Source organism: Bos indicus x Bos taurus, chromosome 16 (genome assembly GCF_003369695.1).
Source record: "Bos indicus x Bos taurus breed Angus x Brahman F1 hybrid chromosome 16, Bos_hybrid_MaternalHap_v2.0, whole genome shotgun sequence".
NCBI lineage: Eukaryota > Metazoa > Chordata > Mammalia > Artiodactyla > Bovidae > Bos > Bos indicus x Bos taurus.
The window spans coordinates 2,662,910-2,684,731 of NC_040091.1; the positions used below are offsets into that span (position 1 = coordinate 2,662,910).

At 42.8% G+C, this 21,822-nt stretch overlaps 2 protein-coding genes across 5 annotated transcripts in view; both read right to left on the minus strand.

Annotated features, from left to right (window-relative positions):
- Positions 1-2,789: 2,789 nt before the first annotated feature.
- Positions 2,790-6,186, minus strand: TMEM81 (transmembrane protein 81). Its single transcript, XM_027564270.1, has one exon. The coding sequence runs from the start codon at positions 4,791-4,793 to the stop codon at positions 3,963-3,965; it is 831 nt and encodes a 276-aa protein (XP_027420071.1). The 5' UTR covers positions 4,794-6,186; the 3' UTR covers positions 2,790-3,962.
- A 99-nt stretch (positions 6,187-6,285) lies between these two features.
- RBBP5 (RB binding protein 5, histone lysine methyltransferase complex subunit) overlaps positions 6,286-21,822 on the minus strand; it is a 40,303-nt gene continuing 24,766 nt past the window's right edge. The window contains exons 6-14 of one of the 4 annotated variants that reach the window (XM_027564266.1): positions 21,120-21,229; positions 19,906-20,025; positions 19,665-19,818; positions 19,498-19,569; positions 18,449-18,566; positions 17,177-17,246; positions 16,576-16,805; positions 14,971-15,162; positions 6,286-8,311 (exon numbers count right to left, since the gene is read on the minus strand). In XM_027564266.1, the coding sequence (XP_027420067.1) occupies positions 8,283-8,311; positions 14,971-15,162; positions 16,576-16,805; positions 17,177-17,246; positions 18,449-18,566; positions 19,498-19,569; positions 19,665-19,818; positions 19,906-20,025; positions 21,120-21,229 (1,095 nt within the window). In that variant the 3' untranslated portion in view covers positions 6,286-8,282. The remainder of the gene's footprint in view (positions 8,312-14,970; positions 15,163-16,575; positions 16,806-17,176; positions 17,247-18,448; positions 18,567-19,497; positions 19,570-19,664; positions 19,819-19,905; positions 20,026-21,119; positions 21,230-21,822) is intronic. The other 3 variants (XM_027564268.1, XM_027564269.1, XM_027564267.1) reach the window with 3 other exon arrangements.

Below are 21,822 nucleotides of genomic sequence, written 5' to 3' on the forward strand. Positions count from 1 at the left end.
GCCGTGGGCGTTTTTATCCTCAGACTAAAGCGTATCTCCTTGTCGTGTTCTCTAACGCCAGGCAACCTTCCGCATAGCCAGCTCTAAGGAGGCGGCCCGTGGTGCATGCGGCTGCACCCCGTGCTGCGAGGGGAGAAAAATCAGGCCAAGCAGCCTTAAGGCAGGCTCCACAGAGCAGAGCAGAGCTCCCTGTCAGGCTGGCTCTCCCTGCCAGGCGGGCAGGAAACCGTGTTCGTGTAACGATGCTGTTCTCCGCTCCCCTGCTTTTTAAGGCATGTGAGGTACAACCTTTCCTGCTGCTCAAACATCAAGTGTTCCTATGAACTCTTAAGCTGAAATAGTGTAAAGCAAAGCAATTACTTTTTTTTTTTTTTTTTTTAAGGGAAAACCCTCTTCAGATATCTTTCAGTTAGTGAGAACAGGTACTAATGTAGGTTTCTCATAACTCCAAAGTGGTGGAAAGTGACCTTTCAAAAAGCAGGAGATACCTGTATCGACTCAACAGTACCAAAGTCGTCTCCCTGCAGAGACAGAGTGACCCCCTTCTGGGAAGTGGGTGCCTCCAGCCTTGGCTCGCAGCAGCCTAAAGGATTTGAATTTCTAGCCAACATTTTCCAACTACAACACTATTCTGCATTCAGCATTCTCCACAACATCTATTACACTTCAGACGCAGGACACACGCAGGTGGCTGTGTAAGTGTTCACTCTTTCAGCGCGAAGCAGGTAGGGCCCTGTGCTGATTGCGCCTGACAGCTTCCATCAGGGAAAACAAGGTGAGCGGAGGCCTGCCCCTGGCCTGCTGGGCACAGGGAAGCCGAGGCTGACAGTGAGCCCCCAAAGGGCCACACAGCTTCATTCCTGCTACTTTGCACCCAAAGGGATGCTGGAAGCACTGGCCACTCCGGAGCCCAAATCTGAGTCAGGCAGCATCTCCTTGATCCTTTAGAAACAGACCACATGCACAGAATTCAAAGAACTAAGTTGGGTTTGAGGCTGCACTAATGCATTTAATTGGGTTTTGTTCTCTTCCCAATTCAGTACCCTCACATCCTCAAACTAATGCAGAATGCTCTAAAGCTAGAGCTGTAAGATATTCCATCTCATGTTTGACTACTGGCTTACAATAGAAAGCTGGAGAAGTTATTTAGCTCTTCTTAGGTCTGTCTTTCCATCTGTAAAATGGGAACGCACTGCACCCCTCAACCCTCCTCATCAATGTAATATTTATGTTTTACGGTCCTCTTTCAAAGCAGAGCAAGCTCTCTCCTGAATGCTTCAGCAAAGTGTCCAGGACTGAGGTGACGGGCTTCATTAGTGACATTCCCCAACTCTGTGCGTGTCTGAGCTTCACAGCTTAGAGCAGTTTGACTCACAGGATCTCACCTGATCCTCACAGTCATGTGCTTCAAGGATGAGGACTGAGAAGGGTGAGTTAGCTTGCTCCGTTACACAGAAAGAGGACCAACCCAGGTCTTCTGAGTAACATCCCACCTGAGGTATAGAATGGGAGAAAGGGTGTGTGGAAAGTTTAAGGTCTTTTCAAAATAAGAGCAATAGTTAAAGACTCCCTATGCATGCGTGTAGGCCAGTGGTTCTCAACCTTTGCTATATACCAGAATTACCTAGAAAACTGAAAAACAAAAATGCTTTTGAACACATGATTTATATGTACATAGGACACACAAACGGCCTAGAAGCAGTGACCTTCCGGTGGCCATAAGCGCATCTGGCACCCACGCCGTGGTTTCTAAACACTGCTTCCCACACTAAAAGGAACCAGAGCCCCTTGGAAATTCAGGTTTGGAGTGCCTCTGAGGCATCTGGCTGTTGCAAGGACATGCTCCAAGTCAAATGGGGCACACCAAAAGGACAAAAGAGCTGGCTTGAAGGGACTCCTGGCCAAAAGTGGGAATAATTTGAACATCAAAAATATGACAACAGTAATGGGTTATATATAATTCACTGAATAAAAAGGAGAATCCACTGAAATCTCAAAAGAATAAAAACAGCGCTTAAGAGAAAAAATGCAGTGCAATAGATAGAAAAACAAATTAAAAAATCCATCATTTTTCAATCCCTAACATGTAATAAGGCAAAGATCATGGATTCCAAAACACCTGTGAATGTTTTTTAGAACCCAGATAATCACAAGGCGTCACCCCACAGATTACAAAAGGAAAACATATACAGGTACACCGCTGCAGAGATCTGGCAGTCACCGCCTTAACCGAATGATCACGCTCACAGTCAACAGCGGTCACCCCGACACTGGGCCTCCCGAGCTCATGCGATAAGTACATACCATTTTTGCCGGGCTCTTGTCAGAAATGTTTAAGATTCATTCCTCAGGAATCGAATCATGAGGAATTAACTGTGGGACATGTATGCAAGACTAATACCTCTGCAATATGAATGTCATGAAAAAAATGTAGGGGATCTGTTGTAAAATAAGACTTAGGAGAAATAATCAAATGTAATCCATGAACCTTCACTTGACCCTGGATCAAACTTTAAAAGCTCCAAGAGTTTATAAGTTGGGAGAAATGAGGTATCAACTACACATAAGATTAGGGAGTTGTTCGTGTGATACAGTCGCTGTAGTTACACAGAGGAATGTCCTTATTGAGAGACATAACTGATTAAGGGTGAAAGGTCACTCTGTCCGTGACTCACTTTCAAGTGTTTCATGTAAAATCAGTATGTATTTAGAGAGGAAGAGAATTGGAGCAAACTGTTTGCAATCGGTGAATCCAGTTAAAGCGTCTATGGGTGCCATCCAAACTTTCAACTGTTTTATGGGCTTGAGGTTTTTATTTAAAACAGAATAACAAGAGATCCATTGGTCACAATTTACACTGAGTTAGCATCCTCAGGCTGGGACTCAGGAATCTTATTTTTCAAAAGCTTATCTGGGTGACTCGGACATACGGACAGAGAAGATAACCACTGGTCCCAGTCTTATTTCTGCTACTTCTGTACTGACAGCAAAGGGAAGAAATGCTAATTCTCTCAAACAGAATCAGCTCAGTTGGTGGCCCAAGAGCCATTTCCCTGAGGGTTCCACAAGCCAAGCCAATTACGTCAGACACAGCCTGAATGACCTCTTAAGACTGGATTTCCCGTTGAGGAAGGGAGCTACTAGTCCTCCCTCGGGGGACCCTGACTGCTCTAAGAAACCAACCTGACCTCTCCAGCAACATAAGCTTCAGGACACTGAAGTTGCTAGAAGGATAGGATCAGGGAGCAAGCCAAGAAACCGTTCAGGGGAAATCTACAAGCAGAAAAATCCAATGTTTCGCCAGGAATTCAGTTTGGCCCTGAGCACGGAGGCTTGGCCTGGGAGGTCTGAGGGTGGCCAATGACTTACTAACCTTCAGTGACCGTCTCTTACACACTCCAGTCTGCAGCCGTCATCACCCTTGGCTCTGCCACAAATGGGCTATGTCGCGAACAAAGCAGTTCGTTCAATGTCTGTTCTAAAAACTCCGGTGTGAGTTTAACCCAAAACCAGACTGATTATGGTCGGACAATTTAAACGACTGACAAGAAATTTTACACTAAAGAGCAGAAAAGGTTAGGTCTCCGTATAGTTATTGTGAATTATTTTAATGAAGAGGAAAAAACTGCTTTCACTAGAAAAGCTGTCATATCCTTCTACATGATTATACTCCTCAGAAGGGAGGTCATGGTAGGAGGCATACGAGCTGTAAAGTGCAGAAAATTAATGCAAACGTGGAAGACACAACTCGTCCCAGGAGCAGGGAGATGCCTGCAGTCGGGGTTCCCGGGTACCTGGTGGGCAGGGAAGAGCTGGAAGGGGTCCACCCAGGACACAGTTAGAGACTTGCCCACAGCTACCATCGTGCTGCCTGTCCCACACACTCCGCTCAGTTCTTTGGTAACGGAAGTCTCCCTCTTAGCCAGCCCACAAGCAGCCAGCCAGAACACCCCCCTGAAAACCTAGTCTGGCTTCCTGAGCATCCCGCCCTTTGGCAGCAAGGCCTGTAAGGTCTCAAGGCTGGCACTGCTGTGGATCACGCTCAGCCTGCCGCACAGCACGATGCTCACCAGCACACCACCAGTCACGCCACCGGCAACTCCTATTCCCACAGCTATGGCCACCTTCTTTTTCCACGGTGGGTGCTGAGGCCTGGAATAGTTGTCCAAATTCACTTCCAGGCCTTCGTCCACTAACTTCTGATCCTCAGTAAGGGACTGATGGAAGTTCAGGTTCACCAAATTAGGAGGAAGGACCCTCAGCCCAAAATAGAGCCTCTTGACAAGTCTCAAGTTTTTTAACAGCTGCACATCACACCGGTAGGTCCCAGAGTCATACTCTTGAATGGACTGAAACTTTATAAAGTAGGAACTGGCTCGGAAGGGTTTGAAGACTTCATCATCAGTTGAGATGATTCCCCGAGCAAGTCTCCAGGTGAATCGGAAAGCTCCTTGCCCGATCTCCAGGATGTCTGGACTCAGACAGCTCAGCTTAAATTCCTTCCCTATGAGAAGGGTGAAATGGAGCATCCCACAGAGCCAGTTGGTCAGACACTCCAGGCGCTGAGACTTACACTTCCTTCTCACTCCATCGGGGCCCACCTCACAGACAGTCTCTTCCTTAAAGCCAAGGCCACAGGTGACAGTACAGGTTGTGGCGTTGACAGTAACTTTGCCCACAGCTTCCTGCAGTTTCTCAGGGATGGCCAGCGTTTTAGGTGAAGTCGCCACCACAGGTAGACAGAAGGCCAACACCAGGCTCCCAGGGATGAAACTAGTGGCCGAAGTCTTCATGTCTTAGCAGGCATTTCACTACCCTCAGCCAATACCTGAGGTGTTCCAGCTATATCCACCACGACGTCATAACTCAATTCCTTTGACATAAGATAGCCTTCAAAGTCAAAAGATATGATGCATGCATCGTCAATAAAAAACTACAATTAAGGTCTAGTCCTTATTAACAGGTGAGGCCGCAGGCAGACAAAAGGCACAATACTGCTGCTTTACTGTCTGTTTGCTAACGACCACCTTCCCAAAGTCTTCACTCTTTTCACATCTTTTTAATGAATTTAAATCCGCCTCTTGGGAAGACAGATGAAAAGGCTTCAGAAGCTGAAGTGAATTTCCAAATAACCTCAATGCCCACTGAGGCTATACTGTTCCTCACCCTTCCCAAATTGTGGGATCTGAATTCAAACGTTCCAAAATCCCCGTTAAATCTGACCAAATAAGAAATCAAATACTAACTCTAAAAAGAGAGGATTAATTTGAATTAAGCTATCATCACCTTTAAATGCTCCTAAACCTTCTATTAAAAGGATTAAGGACTCTGGACTAAGATGCAAGTGACTTCCTCTTCCTAAATTTGTTTTCTCCTTTGTAAATTAACAACTGCTTGCCTATTTCAGGAAGGTCACTTTGAGCATCGTATGATAAACTGTACATGAGAACACTTTGTAAAGTGTGAAACACTCTTCATGTGTAAGGAATTTTAAAGAGAAATGAAAATTCATGAAGGCAAGGGCCACGAGGTCTTCTAGAATCAATGCTTAGCAAGATAGGCAATATTAAATACAGTTTCTCACTTTTAGGCACTCTTCCTTCCCAAGGTAACAAAAGATATATTCTGGGGGAGAGAATACCTAAATCTCCCTGCCTCTCAGTCTAGTCCCTCCACCCCACGAAACACGGAAGGAGCTCATAATCCGCTTGGGTCAAGGTTGCTAGGAAACAGCTGTGATGTCAGAAAGATTCTCAGTCACATAACAGGGAAGATTCGTAAATAGACACTCAGATTAGAGATGATTAAAATCAAAGACTTAAATATTCTTATTCTTTAGAGACAGTTAAGTAGTCAGTGGATTTCAAAGCTATTTAATTTAGGCAGAAAAAGTGCTCATGAAGAGGAATTTATCTGTAGTTACACTTTAAGAAAGACCCCTGGGAGGCAGGAGGCTCCTCACAAGTGTTTCTGTAAGCTCTGGGATGTCTCCTAGTGCTGCGGCCTCTGCAGTGTAGTCACACACTTACTGAGCAAAAGAATTTGGAGAGAGGTCACTCCTAAATGATCTAACACAAATTTGCTTTGTTTATTTAATATAATATTTTCCAGAGGCAGATATCTAGACTACCAGGCCACCTCTCAGCCCTTCCAGCTCTGTATTTCGATATAGAGAAGATCTATTAATAACATTAACCAAGTAAGCTGTATTTTCTGTTGCACAGAGTGAAGAGGCTGGTGACTTTCAGAAGTGATCAGTTGTCTACAAGCAAACACCTAGACCTGTTCTTTAATAAACATCCGATTTTATTTACAAAGCATTAAAGCTTCAGCAAGAAGTACCCGAGGCTAAGTCTCCTCTCATACAAAACTACAGGACATTAAAAAACGCCGAGGGGAGGGGAGGGTGACAGAAGGGAAAAAAGAATATGCATATATTGTACAAATCGAGAGAATCAAACTGAAACGGACACAAGGTTTCAGGAGCTGCAAACAATTCCAGAAGCATAAATAATTATTAGGAGCTGCTACCAGACACCCTGGCAGGGCTGACGTTGATTTTCTCAGGAGCCAGTTTAGGAGGCGGACAGAGGCTGAACACCCAAATGCTCAGGCAGAGGACACCCGGCTACTTTGCAGAAATAAGGCAGAGGCCGCCTGTATCACACAGTTTGCATACTGCTGCAGTGTACAGTAGAGAGAGAAATGAAATGGAAATAATGTCCGCAAAACAAAAACATGCCTAGTGACCCACCTACCAATCTCAACCGCTGGTCTGATATGAAATAGGAAATGAAATTCACAAAAGGAGCATCTGAGGAAAAGACAGTGGCATCTAAAAATATAGACATTTGGCCACTGGTTCAGGGAGAGCTCTTCAACTACTGAACATTTTGGTTCTAGAGACGGAATGGAAGAGACTCTTGCTGATGTGTTCTACTTTGATTTCTATGCTAAAATCCAAAAAGCAATCAACTTGTTTGGCTACCTATTGAAGCAACCACCAACCAACAGAGATTTCCCAATAAGCACAGTGTTTAACTCTCCTTTGAAAATACCATGAAAATGATGATCCAGACTGAGCACTTCCAGTTAGCTCAAGCTCTACTCAGAGGGGCTAGAGAGCCTTCTGCACACCTCGTTTCTTCACTCTGGATTTTCAGAGAATTTCAAACACCTGGGGGACACAGCCATCCAATCTGCTAGTTTTTATACAAAGAACAGCAAAAGCAAAAATTAAAAAATTTTAAAAGCTAAGCAACCTTTCACAGAAAGGAAGTGACTGGAAACACGTAGGAAGGAAAAGGAGCGTGGGGAAACACGATGACTGATGGGAAGGACAGATGTCCACAAGCAATGATAAAAAAAAAAGGTTCCTTGATTTTTTATTTGAATTGTGTTGTTGCTGCTTTGATTATGGACGGTTTTATTTAGTCCTTGCATAGATTCCCCCACCCCAGTATAAAATAAGCTTGTTCAGAGACACCCCGGTTTGTTTTTGTCTCTGGAAGCCCGTACAGGTAAAGCAATATAAACTACTAATGATTCTTTGCTGGAGACCAAATGAAACTAGCTATCTTCATAAACCATGATTGAATGAACCAATACTGGAGAGAAACATGCAATGAGAAGAAAACCAAGAAAAACCCTGACCGTCTTACAGCCCAGCTTGAGCAAAATGTTACAGAATGTTAAAAAGAGGGGGCCTTTCCTATCTCTCTCTCAGAAAATCTGAAATCTCCAAGCACTTTCATTTCTGCCCGTCCTTTGTAACAGACTATGGAAATATAGGAGGCATCTGGTGAGTAGGTAACTTTAAAATGGAAGAAAGAATGTGCAAACCGAAGTTTTTTCTAGGATACAGGCAGCAAAATTTCAGGTAAAAGTAAGTCACTCAAGGACATGCACTGAGGAGCGAAGGCAAGTAGGAGATAGGAAGTGAGAAGCCGAAACGGTGCTGGGTACAGGGAAGACAGACGAGCAGACCAGCAATCTCCTCCAGCAACATAACGAGCATTTTTAAAGAGTCAAAACTCCTGTTTGATGTCTTCACAAATCCTCATTCCTGAGAGTCTATTTGGACTTATGCTTGAAAGGGAAGGGACATATACTCTTCTTCCATAATTCACTTCTTCATTCAAACATAAAATTCACTCCTTCCACCTCCTGGGTGGAAGACAGAGGCCTTTGTTTTAAATTAAAGTCAATCTCAGATGACTGACCACAGTGTCCAGAGGCCACATGATGGCAAAGTAGGGAAGAATGAAGAACTTCAAGGGTCTTCATAACAGTTCTGAGATTGCTCCTCCTGCTAAAGAGATTAGAAATAAAAAGATTTATTTAGTATCAACTTAGACCAGTTACTTTCAAGAACAGAAATACTGAAAGATGCTAAAAGAGGCATTCTAAGCAAACATGAGCTAAGAACTCCCCACCCCTCCACTTTAAGTTGAAACCAACTCCAACTCCCAAGTACCCTTTACCGAAGCAACAAATAATTCAAATCCCAAACCATGCCCCCAGGACTTTTCTCAGTGTTGCCCCCAAAGGGAGAAAAAGGGCAAAATGATCAGACTTCTACACATTTCCAGCTGCTAACTATTCTCCCAGGTGTGAATAATGCTTCATATTTCAAAAAGAGAAGCAAGCAAAGGATAGGAAATTCTACGGTACTGCATCTTTCAATCTTTCATACATTAGACTAATTCACCACTAAATGATTAACGATGAGCAAAACACCCTTGTTCAAACACCCCTGTTCCCTAAGTGATACCCTCAACTCCTCAGAATGCAGAATATGGTGAAATGCGAATGAAAACCACTGCTGGCATTTCTGTGCACCAGCAACTGATTAATAATAGAACCCTAAATAGTGACATGAACACTTCCCTGGTCACTCCACAGAAGCTGTTCAATCTCTGAAGGACACCCTGAAACGGGCTGCTGTGGAACACTGACTAAGAAGTGGAAAAAGAGGACACGGTGAAGAGAGGCCCTCCCAGTGCTGTCTGCAATGGAGAAGGACGTGCTACTTGAAGGGGAAATGGTTTAAAATAATTGCCCAAGCTATTAAAAAAAAAAAGAGTACCCACTTATAATTTGCTTTTAACCCGATTCTTAAAGTGCAAGCACATATGAAAACTGGCAATAAAAATAAATTCCAATTTGCCTGAGAACAGACTGAAACTCTCCTGGGTGCTACATGTTAAAAATATTTCCAGGCAGGAATACTGGAGTAGGTCGCCATTTCCTTCTCCAAGGGATCTTTCCACATCTGGGATCGAACCCATGTCTTCTGCATTGGCAAGTCGATTGTTAGCATTGAGCCACCTGGGAAGCCCCAGAAGTGTACTTAAGCTTTTCAGATATTTCAACATAAAATGTAATGATTAACCTCTTGATTTGTAAAATAATCTGAGATAAAAGAATCTACTCTACAGGACTTTAAATACTTTAAGGTAGCTTTCATGATCATTCCCACAAGGACTCTGACCAATCTAAGTTTAAAAAGAAGACACAACACTGACATTTTAAGCCTAAATCATGAGAGGAAAAGTGGTGTGCATTTTATAACGGCACTCAAGATGATTAATAAGCTACATTATACGGCTCATCTGAGGTCAGTTAGTGTTTTTTCTTATTGCCCTCTTCCTGTGAACAGACCAGAAACAAAGCTTGTTGAGGCGGCAGGCAACAAACCAGCACCAGAGCAGCACATCTTCGAGGAGGACAAGACACACAGAGCAGCGAAAAGCAGATCTCCAGGTGAGTTAAAATCTGCCCCGAATGTTATTCAGCTGCAACATAATAACAGAAACCTCCAGCGATAGAAAATTAAGAAAAATTCAGCTCATAGTGAACAGCTGCTATTGTTACCTCTCCAAAGCAGCTAAGCCAGGGTAGCCTAGAAAACACTGGATATTAATTTTCAAGCATTACCTTAGTCAGATAGTAAGACCACACAGAATGACAATACCCAACTAGCCATCTAAAAACCTGATCTTAGCAGGAATTCATAGATTAGTCTTTGAGAGACTGATCATGTTTTTAAAGGAAAGGGGCTGGGGGAAAGCCCCTACCAATCATTTAAAACCATCAGACTCACTAAATGAACAGGAAATGGTTCAGAGGCCCAAGGTGCGGGGCCAGAACCAGGAGCGCGGTGGCGCAGGGGAGCCTGAGGGGGCCTGTGGGCCTGAGGTGACAACTCCACTCAGCCTGGCCTCTGCCGCCCTCGAGAAGGAGCACCATCCCACGCCCTTCAGGCCCACCGTCCCACAAGGCCTTTAGACCCCATACGTGACAGACCACAGCTTGTCACCCTTCCTACTGACAGTGCTCACTGTCAAGGAGCCCTACTTCTTGGGCAATCCTTGAGTGGTCACGGGGCAACAGGGACTCTGGTGGTTCTGCTCACATCTCAGTTTTGATCCTGAAGACTGTCCTCTGGAAAGTGTAAGGTAACTAGGGGGAATCTGACAGATGGAGCAATGCTGATACAGACTTTCTGAGCAGTCCCCAGTTCAGAGTTTCCCCCGAGCTTCACTGACGGGCCCTACCACAGAAAGTGCGTCGTCATGGATGTGGGCCCACTGGTCCTATCCAATACTGATGAGCTGTTTGACAGGGAAGAATTTTCGAGCCCCAGATTCCAGATGGCTAGATTACTTTTATTGGTGCTCTATTAGTCTTCCAAGTGTCCCCTGAAATGCATAATCTCCTGTTGCAACATGCAACAGACTATAGCAGCTTTGTCAGGACTAATCGGCGCTTACTGAACAGTTTCTTCAGTTAACTGATCAATTATACATAGTAACAAACAGCTGCCATTTATCAACTTGAGCAGTAGCCTACACCTATAATCCTGCCTTCAAACAATTTGGCTCTAGTGCAAAACTAGGGCATTTGTGGGGAAGGAAAGTCCACAAAGCACTGAACATGCAAATACTGTACACCCGTCAGACTGATCTTTGAGGATGGTTCCTCCTCAGCCACTGAGGATCAAGCTTCATTTCTTAATATCTGGTGGAAAACCCACAATGACAGCAGCTGCTGCTTCACTGAAAACCTCCAAGATGTGGAAGAATGTGAGACATGAGTGTTTATTACCTCAAAGGCCCTGGGAAGCCAAGCGAAAATCAACAGCATGTGTTAGCCAGCCTCTGGGCCCTCCAAAATGGTACTGGATGAAGCCCCACCCAAAGAAATCCACACAAAAGACACGATAGGTTGTCTTGAAACGGAGACCTCTGACGGCCCACTACGATACTCAGTGTCAGCACTCTCCCCAAGAGTCACAGTTTTCATGAAGATCCCACACGGCAGCTAGTGGCTAAGGCCCTCTAAGGAAGGGCTGGCACTCAACCACATCACCCCTTTGGGGCTTTTTGACAATCCTGCTCCTCAGCACACTTTGGGGTTTCATCTGGCCATTTCGGAGATCCATATAGGAAAAGGGCAAGGAACCAAGGCAAGAGAACAAGATGGGAAGAAGGAAGTACAGATTATACAGGCAAATATGCAATGTACACAACCACGTCGTTCTTCAGTTGCTTAGTCCTGTCCGACTCTTTACAACCCCACGGACTGCAGCACGCCAGGCTTCCTGTCCTTCACTATCTCCCAGAGTTTGCTCTTGTCCATTGAGTCAATGATGCCATCCTACCATCGCATCCTGTCGTCCCCTTTTTCTCTCGCCCTCAACTGTTCGCGCATCCGGTTCTTTTCCAATGAGTTGGCTCTTCACACCAGGTGGCGAAAGTACTGGAGCTTCAGCTTCAGTCCTTCCAATGAATATTCAGGACTGATTTCCTTCAGCATTGACTGGTTTGATCTCCTTGCCATCCAAGGGACTCTCGAGAGTCTTCTCCAGTACCACAGTTTGAAAGCATCAATTCTTTGGCATGCAGCCTTCTTTATGGTTCAAATCTATATATGATTACTGGAAAAACCATAGCTTTGACTATACACACCTTTGTCTGCAAAGCGATGTCTCTGCTTTTTAATACACTGCCTAGGTTTGTCACAGTTTTTCTTCCAAGGACCAAGTGTCTTAATTTCATGGCTGCATTCACTGTCTGCAGTGATTCTGGAGCCAAAAAATATAAAGTCTGTCACTGTTTCCATTGTTTCCCATCTGTTTGCTGTGAAGTGACGGCACCAGATGCCATGATCTTAGTTTTTTGAATGTTGAGTTTTAAAAGCCAGTTATTTCACTCTCAAGTGCCCACCAGAGCAAGAAGCAGTTTCCCCCACAGTCAGTCCCTCCCATCAGGTTTCCTGCACAAGTCTCTTAACCTCATTCATCAGAGGGCAGACAGAAGAAACAAGAACTTTAATACCATGGCCCACAGAGAACCACCATCACAGAAAACTAACCAAAATGATCACATGGACCACAGCCTTGTGTAACTCAGTGAAGCTATGAGCCATGCCGTGCAGGGCCACCCAAGACAGGTGGGTCAGGGTGGAGAGTTCTGACAAAACCTGGTCCACTGGAGAAGGGAATGGCAAACCACTTCAGCATTCTTCCCTTGCGAACCCCAAACAGTATGATCATGAAAAGCTGGTAAAATGTTTGCAGTAAAGGCAGTTCTTTTGTCTGTGTTATAAGAAAGCACGTCCTCACTCTGGCCTTGTTATGTACAAGTCTCCCCTAGTCCTTTTAAAGGATGAAGTCATTAAAATAACTGCCTCTATTTAAGGCTGACCAACTGAAGTGCCTAATAACAATAATGTAGAAAATAAAAATCCAGTCTGAAGCACCCTGCTATTTCAAGACACAAGTTTTAGCCTTTAAGGAGGTTTTAACCCTCTTTTAAACTTGTCAGCTGAGTGAGTGGGAATAAACTCCTAACAGGCCTTGATAATGATAACCACTCTGCTAGAAGGAGCTCTGAAATGCTGACATGTACAAACACCATGTATTTTACACCTGCCTCAACATTTCAATGCAGTAGTTTGAGAACTTAAGGGAATAAAAGAACCTGTTCATTTAGGGCTAAGTAAACTTTGCAACATTCTGATTTTCAGTGTTATTTAGATGTTTTTGAAGCATAGCTAAAAAACACCACTGCTCTTATACACTGAGCCATAAAACATAGAGTACTTCATGGGACCTTTGACAAAAGCCCAATTTGGAAAGTGCCAAAAATATTTAGTTACTATTAATGGCCATAAGAAAAATCTGGTTTTTAAAAACTTTAAATGGTTTATTTACCATATACTTAGTATTAAAAGAGCAAATGGTTAATTACATAGATTCTGAAGATGCTGGGAAACTGTGTCAGAGTACTTAAATTAATTCAACATGTTTGCCAACATTTTAAATCATCCTGAAGCAATTTAGCATTTGAGGTCAGGGAAATTGGTTTGAAATTTAAATAGTTTCTTCTGTAGTAACATCAGCTTATGCAAGAAATGGGTTATGGAAGGATCATTTTTTATTTACATTAGTCAATTACTGACCTGAAGTCTTTGTTAGCAATACCCATATAACTTGTTCTAGGGCCTTTTTTAAAATATATAGACATGGCCCTAAATGAACTGAATGCGGAGGTGATAAATCAGCGGAGTAACATAAATACTGTTATTGGGGAAAAAATGCTAGTGCCCTAGTGGTACGGTTTAAGACTGTGAAAATCCAGTGAATTTGAGGGGGAATACTCAGACCGATGAGTCACTGAGCCCGCTCCAGCTTCTTGTAGGAGAGAACTGATGTTCACAATGTGAACTGGCTTAAGGAGCTCTGGTTTGCATTCTAGTGCATATCCTCACATTTGGATGAACACAATTAAAATTTTTAATATGGTGGAAAAATCCCCTCAAATATAATCACTGATACATTGTTAGTCCTGCCTCCGAATTTATAGACCTGGCCACAGAAAACTGAGACTACTATGCTAACTAAAGCAGTGCCTGAAAGAAAAGTTTCCAAAACCCAACAATGTTTCAGTAGAATTAAGTGCTAAATTGATTACTGTTTTCCAAACAAAAGACCCTTTAGCCTAGATTCACAAGTATTTGATAGGAAACTGAAACTGTTCTCCATCCTCCAATAAAAATCCCTCAAACCTAGAAAACTGCGAAAACTTCGCTAAGTATCAAGAAGCTTAGGTATTAAGAAGCTACAAAGTTTGTCTTTTGGATAATCTCTTGTGTTGTTTTAAAAAAATAAAATAAAATAAACCTCATCTTCTTCCTTAACATGACAGTACTACTAACAACTCCATCATTGTTTCTAGAATACTGAGAGAGAGAAAAACACCACCTCTGGGATTTGAACAATTTGAAGAGAGAGAAAAAAGATGATACAGTTAAACAGTCAGGGGCTGTATAAAGAAGCTCATATTTTTGGTTATCTGCCTGGATCTTTGAGACAAAACAAAAAACACAGAGGCAAATATAGATGAAAATATTAATTAAACGAGGGGTTCTTACCCTTTTTGGGGTCATGGATTCTTAAAGGAATCCTGTGAAATGTATAAGCATCTCCCCCACAAAAATATTCACACAAAGTTTTGCACATAAGATCAAGGGAATGGAGAGCCCCTGAAATATAGTTGCAGACCCAAGGTTAAGAGCCACTGAATTAAGCCAAATCTGGTTGGGAAGTAGTTAGGCACAGTAGGACTTTGGGATTAAGAGACAGCTAGACCAGGCATCAACATTTAGAAATTATTCAAGTGTAGCAGGTAGTTAATGCTGTTAAAAAGAATTTTTGAGGGGGAAAAAAAAAGACCAAGGGAATGCAGATCCCTGAAACCTAGTTATGGACCCAAGGTTAACAGCCACTGAATAACGCCAAATCTGGTTGAGCTGCCCTTGGGAGCAGCTTAAAACTCAGAGAATTATCTGCCACTGGGGAAAAGGAGGGAAGGAAGGAAAAAAATGTTGCAGTTAAACGGAGTCAGGGGCTGTACAAAGCAAGGCCACGAAGAAAGCCAGACAGTGCTCCCAATGTGTCCTTACCTGTCAAGGGCTGGCTGAGCTCCGCCTGCACTTTACCCTTCGCTGATCCTTCCAGAGGTAAACCTCTGTCCCCTTTGTAGAGTTTCGGTTTAAATGGAGAATCTTTCTCTTTACCTTTTGATCCTTTAGGCCGGCCTGCTTGCTTCTTCTTGGATTTGCCATCCCCCTTCACACCCAGTAGTGGATGGACTTCTGTAAAAGGACAGATAGGCTTGGAAAGGAATCCACACGTCACCCCAAGCAAGCACACGCATGCCGCCTACCCATGAGCAAAGAGTTTTGCTTGTGTCCCAAGTCCACTAACACAAGAAGAAAAGTTTGTTTTTGTTTACTAATTGTAATACTACAAAAGAGCAGCCATTACATGAGAAATAGTTGCTTGGGCAAAAGGCACACATAGCCTATATGGTTCACACCAAGCTATAGCAGCTCTCTTAAAGCTCAACATTCAGAAAACTAAGATCATGGCATCCGGTCCCATCATTTCATGGGAAATAGATGGGGAAACAGTGTCAGACTTTATTTTTTGGGGCTCCAAAATCACTGCAGATGGTGACTGCAGCCATGAAATTAAAAGATGCTTACTCCTTGGAAAAAAGTTACGACCAGCCTAGATAGCATATTGAAAACCAGAGACATTACTTTGCCAACAAAGGTCCATCTAGTCAAGGATATGGTTTTTCCAGTGGTCATGTATGGATGTGAGAGTTAGACTGTGAAGAAAGCTGAGTGCCGCTTTTGAACTGTGGTGTTGCAGAAGACTCTTGAGAGTCCCTTGGACTGTAAGGAGATCCAACCAGTCCATTCTGAAGGAGATCAGTCCTGGGTGTTCATTGGAAGGAATGATGCTAAAGCTGAAACTCCAATACTTTGGCCACCTCATGCAAAGAGTTGACTCATTGGAAAACACTCTGATGCTGGGAGGGATTGGGGGCAGGAGGAGAAGGGGACGACAGAGGATGAGATGGCCGGATGGCATCGCCGACTCGACGCACATGAGTTTGGGTGAACTCCGGGAGTTGGTGATGGACAGGGAGGCCTGGCATGCTGTGATTCATGGGGTCACAAAGAGTCGGACACGACTGAGCGATTGAACTGACTGACAGCAGCTCTAAATAGAAAAGGGAGATCAAAGACCCACTGATACTTTATCACACAAGTCAGAACAGGAGTGCACATGCACACACTGGCACGTAAAAGCAGAAAGTGAATGGGCTCTGGAACTCAGCAGACCAGGGTAAGAATCCAGGCTCTACCATGTGACTAACAAGGCTTCTAGAATTAAGACTGCCCAGATCTGACCAGTAGTATACTTTATCACCTAACGAGAATGTGGGAGGAGAGGTAGAGGAAGCCTGGTACTTAAACAAACTGATCCAGACGTCAGAAGACTTAAAGCGTGTTATCGTAGGAAAAGTACTGAGGGCAGAATCTCCCCCATTTTAAAAGAGAAGTGAAAGCAGATAAAATTGTTACAAAGCTGTAAAACACTATAAAAAAGACTCATGGAAAACTTCCTTTAAGGGAATATCAGCCAGAAAGGATATTACAGGTTGTGCTGGAGAGTGGGTCTATCAGGTGAGAGAGAGGAAATGCGGCCCTTACCATCATTTGGTACTCCTTGCAGTTCAATATTGGTTGTTTTGGGTTTCTTCTTAGGTGGCTGGGACCCGTCTGCTGAAGACTGCCTCTTCTTCTCTGAGCTAGCCCCTTCGTCCATCAGGGAGGTTTGGACTGCATCCGGTGGGGGGCCATAAGGATTTTCTTCTGGGTCTTCTACCTCAGGGGCAATGGGTAAATATAATAGAGCCTTTGAATCTTCCAGTTCTTCATCACTATTTGGAACAGGATCAGAAAAGGGATAGGAAAAAAGAGGAGAAAGTTGCTTAAACCATGAACCCTTCCTCTAGGGCAGAATCATCTAACCATAAGCAACAGGTACGGACCTAAAATTTCACAAAAGCCAAGATGGATAAAAGAAAATCAGACAATATGATAAAATGAGTAGTAAAAATAAATGGCATAAAATTAATTACTTCACTTCCTTAAGATTTTCTATCAAGGGAGAATGGAAGGGACCTCTTGCACATCACAGGAGTTAACTCTTTGAGCCTAAAGGCAGACGGGACTGAGGAACAGTGGGGACTGAGCAGCACACCCAGAGACTGAAGAGGAGGCGCACCCTGAGGCCTGGCCTCCAGCTCACCTGCTACAGAAGGCCGCGATAGGGTCCACGCTGGTGACATCTACTTCCTCGTCCTCTGCGGCATCAGCCCCTGCAGGGCAGAAACACAGTAGGGCTGTGAGAAGAAGTGGAAGACTGCTGCTTACATGCAGCTTAGGATGTTCATAAACTGAAATCCAGGAGAAACAAAGGAGGCAAATCAGGCACACATTTAACTTAGTCGTCTGGCAAATTCGTGCTGAACTTCCACCATATGCTAGACACTGGGGATACAGCACTGCCCCAGAAAGTTGGGAACAGTTTTTTTGTAAAAGCCCCAGTAGTCTAACTGGGGAGACACAGAAACGGATAATTTCAGTTCCACAACGTGAGTGCTACAATAAAGGCATGTGCAATGTGCCAAGGAGATGGGAAGAAGAAACAACTTATGCACAAGTTTGAGAAGCTTTCCATGCAACACAATCCAATAACACCAATACAGTCCAAAATATCCTATAGTCCCGACAGTCTTCCTAAGATTCCTGAAGCATACAAGATATCTTATGTCACAGAAGTGAGGACCGGCACCTTCAGGCTGGAGAGAACTAACCTCAACGCCAATTCCTTGATTCCTGGCACCATCAAGAAGCCCAGCAGTCAGTGACAGTGCCAGCAGGGCACATTACGCATTCATACACACAAACCCCGCCAGACGCAAAGCCCTGTGCCCTGTGCTTATACACTAGGGGGCTATAAAGTGAGGTATTTATTCTCAAGGTGTTTCCTATTTAGAAGTTCAGAAGCCAAGAGATGGAAATAACAACGATCATGATCTATTAGAAGAGAACATCTGAATGCTCATTATAACCTAGCCACTACTGTGAGCCCTCTACACGAACTGTTTCATTTATTTCCCACAACCCTAAAAGGCAGAGTTTTTACCGATAAGGAAGTTCAGGTTTAAAGAATAAGTATTCTGTCTAAGGCAGTCTGACTCGAGTCCATGCTATTTACCTCCTGTTACTGACAAAGGAATGACAACACCCAGCAGCAGCTCAGCACCCAGCATGTGTGGGTGGCTTTGCTAGGTGCTGTATGCAAATCCTCATTAGAGAGCTGCTCAAGCCCTAGTAATGCCCACATAAGCTCTGAGTCAATGCCTTACAAATAAAGATTCTATTAAAAGTGCAAGCTTAGAGGAAAAAAATTAGACTAAGTGCTGAAATGAATTTTCAGCACAAATTAACAATGAGTACTGAGTTAAAACAATCATTTTTCCTTTGGGAAATACTATCTGCAATTGAGAAATATTACCTGTCTGTTCAGGCTCACTCTTATCTTCATCTTCAATATCAAACTCTGATTCCCTTTCTTCATATTCTACATTTTCATCCAATTCTTTGAAGTCTGGCGCAAATGCACTCCAGTTTTCCTATGCCAAAAACAAAATACACTACTTAACCATAGGAGAAAGCAACAGTCTGTAATCTAGACATTAAGGACATAAATGAAAGGCTTGGGCATAAGAGACTCAAAATTCTGAGACCAAATTTTGCAGATAATAAAAATTAGATATCTATAGGTTTTACTATCTTAAGACATTTCCTATCTTAAACATGCCATATTATTAACTGCAATTCTTTCATGAACAACTGTCTTCTTTAAAACATTTTAAGGATTTAAAAAATGATTTTACTTCTTTATTTGGCTGTGCTGGATCCTCACTGCAGCACATGGGCTTTCTCTAGTTGTGGCAAGCGGGGCTACTCTTCACCGCTGTGCATGGCCTTCTCAACGTACTGGCTTCTCCTGTTGCGGAGCACTGGCTCTAGAGCTCGGGCTCAGAGTTGTGGCACAGGGGCTTAGCTGTCCCACAGCGTGGGGGATCTTCCTGGACCAGGGATCGAACCAGTGGCCCCTGCACTAGCAGGTGGATTCTTAATCACTGGACCACCAGGCACGTCCTTCATCTTTTTAAGATGTAATTCTGAGGTAAAATGTTAAGTTTTCTTATGACTACATGGATTAAAAATATAATTAAAGTTTTCAAAATAAAACCAAATGCAAAACAGAATCTAACTGAGCTGAAAATAGGAAAAGCACAAGAAAGCTCTATCTCAATAAGCAACAGAAAAATATACCAGGAAGTACCCTAGACTTTCTCCCTGAAAGCAGAGCTAGTAAACTGGCTTTGGACCAAGACCCTCCTCGTAAAGCAAAACTAGATGCAGAGAACCACGTGATCAGGTTAGAAGAATCTGTGGAAAAGAAAGTCAATAAAGGAACTTCTGTCTTACTACTTGCAAGGGTCACTGATACAGAAAGAGTATCTAGTTTCAAAGCATAACTAGAAAAGTACTTACTACTTGATTTTGTGCCCAGATAGATACCACTCCACTAGAAATGGACGCTATGATGGGTCGAACAGGATGCCACTAAATTTTAAAGAAGCAAAGAAAAGTCAGTTCTAAGAGTGAATCCAGTTTTCTGTGTTACGTAAGTAACAGCAGCAACCTCTCATCCTACTTACAGCTACATCCAGGAGGAGCTCTCCTCTGGTCCCATGGAGAATCTTTACCAGGTTGCCAATGCTCTTCTCCCAGATGTACAGGGCATGCTGCCGGGCTGACCCTGCCACTATGTACTCCCCATCCCCAGAGAAACAGCATTTCTTCCACGGGGTCCTAAGGACAAAGAAAGTACCCAAGGAGAACCAGAACCGGACCCCAGGTAATGAATGAGCACACATTCATCCGGGTTATGGCACGTACCTATTCACCAAGTCCTGCAATTTCTGCATGGGTTCAGGCTCTCCATCTCTTCCACAGGTTAAGATTTCTCTACCGTCATAAACTCTGATTATTCGATCCGCTGTGTTAATTAAAAAGCAACTACAGAAACGATAAAAATATCAACACCAGAGGTCAGAAATCTGTTCCTGTTAACACTTTCCATGACTACCAGTTACTAAGAATACCACAAGACAACTAACAAATAAGGAAGAGAATGAGTAAAAATCTAAAATAATGGACCAGACTACTTATATATCTACTTGTCACCTTTCAAGCTAAAATATAATGTGAAGTGAGAAAATGCTTTATATCAGTACTTCCTGTGTAATCCCTGAACCCTATATGTACCAGTATTTGACTAAAATCCAAAACCTATATATTGAAACCAGTTTCCCAAATTTACAAGCTTACAGTTACATATATATAAACACTTCATTCCTCTGGCTTATTTTAGTTACAGTACAATATATTCTTCTTAATGAGTTAATATATCATTTGGATTGCCCAAATTTTTAACACTGGAAGTGTTGGAAATCTGTCTAAAATACAACTTATTTTACCACTTTCTTACAGACTTCACTTTTTCTGAATTCAAGAGAAATTGAACATGAATGTCTTCTAAGTGTGAACAGTGATTTCTATACAAACTAAAGTGACCATCACTTCTCTTACTGACAATTTCTCTTATTGACAACCTATTTTCTTCTTGTTTCTGTTGATATCTACTTCTAGTTGGGTAACCAAACTTACTAGGAAAACATCTGAAAGTAAGAGGATAAATAAGTTTCACGTAAGTAAACTGCATATTCAATTACTATGTGAATTCTGCGGTATCAATTCTGATTACAATATAATAAATAGCTCATCTCTGCCCAGTGCTTACCATGTGCCAGGCATTTTGGTTCTAAGCACAGACCACTCAGACATCTTTTCTGTAAAGCAACTGCCTGTGAAACTCCGGTAAGATGTGTCTGCTGGCTCAATGCAGTAAATTTTACAAACTTAAGAACCAGACAGTAACCGTTTCTACAAATATTTTTTAAATAAACTCTTAAAAAGTTTAAGTATAATACACACAAAAACTATGACTCTCAATGTATTCTGCGTTCTGCTCACTTTTAAGACTGTCTCTAAAGAGACAGGCCGCATTCACCTCCCCTTCCGGGCACTCACCTCCCCTTCCGGGTACTCACCTCCCCTTCCGGGCAAACTCTATTGACTTAATGGCTGTGGTATTGCTTGTTCCAGTTGTTACTCTGAAGGAAGCAACAAGATCCTGAGAATCGGTTTTTAGGACCAAAATCTAAAGTTTAACAGAGAAAAAAAGTAAGTAAATATTCTGATAATTTACAGTAATTAGATACGGGTTCTGTTTTTAAAACTGGGCAAAGACTGGGTGAAAACCTAAGTGTCTCTATTCAACTTGCTTTTACCCCTTCAATTAAAGACAATGTCTTAACCTATGTTTAAAAGACAGTGTTTAACATTATCCACAAGAGACAGAAAGTGGAAGCAACCCAAGTATCCATCAACAGATAAACAGAATGTGACATATACATACAATGGAATATTACTTGGATATGAAAAGGAAAGAAATTTTGAAGACATGTGCTACAACATGAATGAATCTTTAAGGACATTATGCTAAGTGAAATAAGCCAGTCACACACAAAAAATACTGGATGAGTTCCAACTTCATAGAAACAGAAAGGAGAATGATGGTTTCCAGGGGCTGAAAGGGAGTAAGGAACAGCAAGTCATTTAATAAGTACAAGGTAAGTGTGAGATGAAAAGAGCTCTGGAGATAAATGACGTTGATGACTGCACAATATCGATGTACTTTATACTACTGAGCTGCACGCTTAAGAATGGTTAAGACAGTACGCTGTAAGTGCA